General features: G+C 33.6%; 2 protein-coding genes across 2 annotated transcripts; both read right to left on the bottom strand.

Moving 5' to 3' along the window:
• Positions 1–2,636: 2,636 nt before the first annotated feature.
• Positions 2,637–4,060, bottom strand: LOC142519011 (protein ANTAGONIST OF LIKE HETEROCHROMATIN PROTEIN 1-like). The gene has a single exon (XM_075621889.1). It carries the CDS (start codon positions 3,976–3,978, stop codon positions 2,656–2,658), a length of 1,323 nt encoding a protein of 440 aa, XP_075478004.1. The 5' UTR covers positions 3,979–4,060; the 3' UTR covers positions 2,637–2,655.
• A 518-nt stretch (positions 4,061–4,578) lies between these two features.
• LOC142510344 (uncharacterized) lies at positions 4,579–6,808 on the bottom strand. The gene is made up of 4 exons (XM_075619608.1): positions 6,775–6,808; positions 6,585–6,676; positions 5,200–5,672; positions 4,579–5,149 (listed from the first exon to the last, which is right to left on the bottom strand). Exons 1-4 carry the CDS (start codon positions 6,806–6,808, stop codon positions 4,579–4,581), a joined length of 1,170 nt encoding a protein of 389 aa, XP_075475723.1.
• Positions 6,809–7,069: the final 261 nt, after the last annotated feature.

The following is a 7,069-nucleotide window of genomic DNA, read 5'->3' as shown; positions in this document are numbered from 1 at the left end:
ACCAAATCTTTCTAATTTACAAATTTTTGGATGCATATGTAACATTTCGAGCACAACCAACTACAATGGTAATCACTTATAGTTTTCGATTTTAAATCAAATGCTAGTATTTTTCTTGGTTATTCATCAGTCAATAAATCATTTAGAACGTTTAATCATAAAACAATATTAAATGTTGAAAGACTTGTGCATGTAGTTTTTGATGAATCAGTTAAGACTACTGATCAACTAACATGAATGAATTGAGCATTAGAATGAACAATATTCAGCTAGAGGAAGACAATGAAGATGAAGTGCTTCAAAAATCCATACAATCTCATGTACGTGATGTTCCTGATATGCAACCAACAATAGATGTTAATAAAGGACGGGATCAAGGGTCTACTAATCAAATTATCCCAGAGGTCACTGAAGATATTCCATTACAACATAATGCTGATTCAACTCCAGAAAACATCTTATCATAACCAAGTTAAATGTGTAGTAAGACTCATCATCCTTCACTAGTAATTGGTAATCTTTTAGCATCTCTTAGAACAAGAAGACAAATGATTAATGAGTATATGCATGAAGCTTTTATTTCTCGATTAGAAACTAAGAAAATTGATGAGGTTTTTACTGATTTTAGTTGGATAGAAGCCATGCAAGATGAACTAAATCAATCCAAGAGAAAAAATGTTTGGCATCTAATTCCTAGACCTTATCATCAATCAGTAATTGATATTAGATGGGTATTTAGAAATAAATTAAATGAACATGGAATATTAATTAAAAATAAAGTAAAATTAGTAGCACAAAGTTTTAGACAAGAAGAAAGAATATATTTTGATCAAACCTTTGCAACAGTAGCCCGATAAGAAGCTATTCAAATATTTCTTGTTTTTGCTGATTATAAGAATTTCAGTGTATATCAAATGGATGTGAAAAGTGTATTTTTAAATGGACTACTGCAAGAGAAGTAGTATTTTGATCATACTCTACCTAATCATGTTTAAAGGCCGCATAAAGCTTTGTATGGCTTAAAGCAAGCACCAAGGATATGGTATGACACCCTGTCTTAATTTTTAATTAATCGTGATTTTGTTATACGTTCAATAGACAAAACCTTATTCATTTTTTTTCTAAAAATGATCATATCCTACTTGTACAAATATATGTGGATGATATTATTTTTATATCTACTAACCCAAAATTATACGAGAAATTTGTCAAGTTAATACATGACAAATTTGAGACGATTATCATGGGATAACTGACATTCTTTCTTGTCTTAGAAGTCAAACAATTGGAAGATGGTATCTTCATCAATCAGGTTAAGTACACCAAGGATCTGCTTAGAAAATTTGGTATGGAAATATGTTCTTCAGCAGCAACTCCAACGAATTCATCAACTAAACTAGATAAATATTAGGAGAGAATTTCAGTAGAGGTGATTTTGTATCGAGGTCTTATTGGATGGTTACTTTGTTTAACTATTAATATACCAGATAATGTTTTTATTGTGTAATTGTGCTAGATTTCAATGACCCTAGGAAATCTCATCTTATTTCTGCTAAAATAATAATGAAATATCTTAAAGAAACTCAAAACTTTGGATTCCAAAGGGTCCATGTTTAGTTTAATTGGATATTCAGATATTGATTATGTATGATGAAAATTAGATAGGAAAAGAACAAGTGTTTCATGTCAATTCCTCGGTAGTCGACAGATATCTTCGTTCAGTAAAAACCAGACTTCCATCGCCACATCAACCACAAAAGCAGAATATTTGGTTGCTAGAAGTTGATATTCTCAGTTACTATGGATTCAGCTGCAGCTAGGCGATTATGGAATCCAAGATTTTGAATCACATATTTTTTGTTACAACACCAATGTGATTGCGATCACATTTAACCCAGTGTTACATTCCAGAACCAAGCATATTGATATCAGTCATCACTTTATTGGAGATCGTGTTATGAAGAAAGATATAAGAGTATAATATGTGTCTACTGAATAAAAGGGTACTGATATCTTTAACAAATCACTAACCAATGTTAAGTTTATTTATTTCATAATATTTTAAGGTTAATTGATTTATCATAATCTTTTGCATAGTTTTAAGGGAAATTTTTTTGGATATTCGGCACAAGAAATTTATGAAAATAGCATTATTGATTACACTCATAAAATAAAGTGGGTTTCTGAACAAAACATTGACTGAAATATTAAACAATATCTTGTTTCAGTAGCCCTTAGGGCATCTGCATCAATAATAAATTAATGTATGTTATTAACTTTCCATCTCATCAAAAAGTGTAGGTTCTACGAGCCACATAATCATTATATTAACACTTTCCTATTATTAATACACACTCACATTCATTTAATATCACCTTTCATTATTTATGAGTCTCATTGTCCACTTATTCATTTTTTTTATTTTATATTAATTAAATATCTTTCTAATTTTGTTTAAAAATTTTACAATAAATATTGTTGAAAATAAATAGCATTATTATTTTAAAAATAACTTAATTTCAATATTGATTAAAATATTATTTAAAAAAATGAAAAAACAAATTTGACTGAAACCATACACATCAGAAAAAACAGTTGAATAAAATTAATAACAACATATAAATCAAACATTTTGAAATTTGTAATAAACTGACTTCATTGATTGTTGTTGTACTTTGTCCAAATATGCTCAACTAAGTCGGCACGAAGTTGGTGATGTACTTGAGAGTCACGTAGTTCGGAATTTCTACGGAGATAATCATGAAATCCTCGGTTTGAGCCCTGGACAGGTTGTGCCGGTTCGTCACCTTCGTCGTTAGACCAATTTGTCACGTTACACCCCTCATCTTCAACAATCATGTTGTGCAAAATAATGCATGTTAACATAATATATTTTAATTTTTTTCTGTACCAATAACGAGCTGGATCTCTAACAATCGCACATCTAGATTGGAGCACTCCAAATGCCCGTTCAACATTTTTTCTTGCAGACTCTTGTCTTTCTTTAAACAACCTCCTTTTAGGATCCTCCGGACAAGGAAAAGCCTTCACGAAAGTAGCCCATTCCGGATATATTCCATCTGTTAGATAATAACCCTTCGTATAATGAGTGCCATTAACTGTGAAATTGATCTCCGGGGCATTTCCTTTCAAGATATTGTTGAATATAGGAGATTCGTACAAAACGTTAATATCATTACGTGAACCCGCGACCCCGAAGAATGCGTGCCATATCCACAAGTCTTGAGATGCGACCGCTTCAAGTACGATTGTCGGTGACCCATGGCCTCTTGTAAACTGCCATTTCCAAGCAACTGGACAATTTTTCCACTGCCAGTGCATACAGTCAAGGCTACCCAACATGCCAGGAAATTTGTGCCTCTCTTCATGCATTTGAAGAAGACGTTGAATATCATCAGCATTTGGCCTTCTCAAGTATCGATCACCAAATAATTCAACCACATTTTGGCAGAATTTGAAAAGACACTTGATAGCAGTTGATTCACCCATACGTAGGTACTCATCAAGATGGTCGGCAGGGACTCCATAAGCCAATTGACGTATAGCAGCTGTGCATTTTTGTAGTGGTGACAGTCCTGTCCTTCTAGCAGCATCGCTCCTCAGTTGAAAATACATTGAATTAGCCTCAAGTGCATTCACAATGTGAAGGAATAACTCTCTTCGCATCCGAAATCTTCTTCGAAATATATGATCTTGATACACTGGGCTCGCGGAAAAATAATCATTGACGAGCCGCAAGTGACCGGCTTCACGATTTCTTTGGATGAACCTTCTTCTTTGTCGCATCTCGTTACTACTTTCAGAAGCTTCATGTATTTTTCTGCTTAGTTCAAGCATGCATAACATCATTTCTTCTCCCGGATCATAAATTTCGTCATTAACTTCAATTTGTACTTCGTCTTCGCTTGTTGGGCTAGAGCTGGAGCTCGAGCTCGAGCTACTTGAATAATGAGACATTTGTATATAAATTAGGATTCAAGAAATAAATATTGAAGCTACAACTGAAAATATGAGAATGATAGAGAATATATATTGAGTGTGATTGATGAGTAGAAATGTGTTGGATGAATGAATAAATTTGTAGAAATTGATTAGTATTTATAGTGATTTTTTATTATTCTTTTATTTAATTAGCCGTTATAGTTTTTATTTTATAATATTTTATAATAACTAGCCGTTATATTTTTATTTTATAATAACTAGACAAAACAAAAATGAATGAAACGATTTCCTCAAAGGACAGTAACCCCAAAAGAAAAATTTAGGCATAATTTAGGCATAATATATTCTTGTCCCAAACGATTTCCTCCCACCATTGAGTACAGGTAATATATTCTTGTCAAAAAAGAAAAATTTAGGCATAATCCCATTATGTCTTTTTGGTTTTCTATATATTTCCTAACCCGATTTCTCAGCGAATTTCAAGGATAAGAAGATCGTACAATAATAATTGAAAAGAGAATTATTTCAGAAACAGTGAGGAGTATATGTTGTAAGATAATTTATTCATTGAAAACGAATTACAATAATTGAAAAGAGAATTACATCAATTGAAAATTACATATTCAATTTCTCTCTAATTTGGTCACACAGATGTTCATGAACTATAAGCTGCTCCGGCGTCATTTGTGAAGTGTCTTTCGAAAGGATTTCGTATTCCTTGAGCAAATATTTGCTCTTTTTAGCTTCAGATTTGTTCAAAGCCGCTTTTGCTTTCATCTCCTCTATTGCAAGTTCTTTTTGTTTCCATTCAGATTCGTTCTTTTTTATGTCTGTATACTGCGTAAAACTTTCAAACATACTGTCGTATCTTGTTGTCATAACCTCCATCGATGATTTTGCTTTGTTTTTCTCTTTTCTTTTTGCGGCTTTTTGACCAATTGGACGAATCTCTTCTTCATTTATATCTAAATCAACACTCGCATCTTTGTTCGATGAGGTGTTGCTAGCCCCTGACTCTGAGATTCTCGCTTTCTTTGTACCAACCAAGAGATCATCGGATTGTGGAGTAAACAGTGGACGTGTTTTCATGATTCTCCACACATGCTCCAGATTAAATGCAACGCCATTATTTTCATCACGATATTTTTCATATGCAAGCCGCAATATGTCTTCATCACTATGACCGCTTCGATAAGTATTGTAAATACTATTATAATTTGCGTTGAAGCGATTTACCTTTTTTGGACTGTATTATGCCAATGAGATCGAATCACGTTTAAAGCTCTTCGACATGAACCAGCGGGACGATTGTCATTGTAGTAGCTTGCAACATGTCTCCAGAAATCATTCCCCTTCTGATCATTACCGATGATTGGGTCATCACTCATTGTGACATACGATTTCGCTAGGAGCTCGTCTTCCTCCTTTTTCCATATTATTCGCTTCTTCATACCCTCAACATCTATATCAGCATTTTGCACATTTTCGAGATCAACCCGTGTCACGTTCGGATAACTGAGTCTCTGGGACAAACGTAGGAGTTGGCGGTTCGTTTTTGATTGGCATAACGGTGGATTGTGGATTATATAATCCATAACAATAAGGCGGCATGAAATCTGGGTTGCCCATGCTTTGCCAATATTCGGGTGTAGGCGGTGGATACAGAGCTCGAGAGGCATAATTTGGATGATTCGAAGGATTTTCATAACCTTCGAAATTTGAAACAAACTGCCAATTTGGAAATTGTAGTGGATATTGTGTAGAAGAAAAAAACAAATCGAGGTCGATTTTGTGAGTTCTGACTATTGTCACCCATTGTGATAAAAATTAGGATTCAAGAAATAAATGTTGAAAATGAAATTGAGAGTAAAGAGAAGGTATAGAAGAGATATTGAGTGTGATTATTAAAGAGAAATGTGTTGTGATGAATTTGTAGAAATTGATTAGTATTTATAGTAAATAAATAAATAAATATATATATATATATATAGCCGTTTGATATATATATATATATATATATATATATCTCAAAATATAGTGCCGTTTGAATATATATATATATATATATATAGAATATATATGCACTCAAAAGTGTCTTTGGCTTTACGTGAATTAATGAGATTCATTCTGATTAATTTTTGTGCTGACATGGCAGCTGTGATTATTAATGGACATCTCCACATTGGTGCACCAATGTACCAATATTAATTGGTGTTAATAATTACCTATTAATGCACCAATATGAGTGTCCTTATCAAATAGCGTAACTCTTTGGTTCAGTCGACTCTACCCCTGCGGGCACTGCCTGCAGGGGTCGATCCAACGGCTCGGATTTTTTCGAGCCAATTTTTTTTTTTTTTTTACAGGGAGGTGGGCCCGAATCACTCTCATTGCCCGTGCAGCACGGATAGGTTGAAACAAACCTAACTCTTTTGATTTCTGACACTTACTTATTAATCTTTTAAGGACAGACAATCAATTATTTCTTTTCAAGTTTTCATTATTTAAAATTTATTTAACTCGTTAAAATTTAACCGCTCACACATCATCGTATGGAAACGTGTGTGCCTCTATTTTGGTTGTACATATATTCTGTCACCCCCTCAACTTCCTCACTTTACCTCGTTCAAACTTTTCGAATCCTTTCTATCAGTACTGCAATCCTTTGCATTTTTACGAAGCTTTATCTCAATCAAGTTATTGAAATGGCAGCCTACAGAGTACAGAATGAATGCATCACAGGTGAACTTTGATCCCGTATATGGGCTGTAAGATGGACAAATTGCGTAAATGTTCAGAACCCTAGAGAACACTGAGCTTTTCCATTTCTCAGTCTTTCAGCCATCATTTATGAAGACACCTTGTTGGATTTCTATGGACAAGCATCAGTCACAACTGAAAAGCATATTTCACACTCTTTTGATGGGCATGCGTACTTGTTTGATGAAGCTCTATTTGCTTCTATCTTCTCTTTGCCTACTGAAGGACTATCAGACTTATCCAAGCTTTCTCCTTCCACTATCTCTCATATGAAGCACAAGTTTTTTCTCTCTGATGTTGGCATCATTATTTCTTGAGAGAATAAGGAGATGAAATGGAATATCAA

This window comes from Primulina tabacum, chromosome 1 (assembly GCF_025594145.1).
Source record: "Primulina tabacum isolate GXHZ01 chromosome 1, ASM2559414v2, whole genome shotgun sequence".
Taxonomy (NCBI): domain Eukaryota; kingdom Viridiplantae; phylum Streptophyta; class Magnoliopsida; order Lamiales; family Gesneriaceae; genus Primulina; species Primulina tabacum.
Note: the sequence above shows the minus strand (reverse complement) of the source record. Positions and strands in the feature narration are given on the sequence as shown.

What these genes read in the sequence shown, in the direction of transcription:
- LOC142519011 (XM_075621889.1), bottom strand. Translation starts at nt 3,978, where the DNA reads ATGTCTCATTATTCAAGTAGCTCGAGCTCGAGCTCCAGCTCTAGCCCA.
- LOC142510344 (XM_075619608.1), bottom strand. Translation starts at nt 6,808, where the DNA reads ATGGCTGAAAGACTGAGAAATGGAAAAGCTCAGT. An exon ending in ATTCGAAAAGTTTGAACGAG is followed by an intron (nt 5,673 to 6,584) that starts GTAAAGTGAGGA and finishes CAAATTTCGAAG; the next exon opens with GTTATGAAAATCCTTCGAAT. An exon ending in CATAATACAGTCCAAAAAAG is followed by an intron (nt 5,150 to 5,199) that starts GTAAATCGCTTC and finishes TACTTATCGAAG; the next exon opens with CGGTCATAGTGATGAAGACA.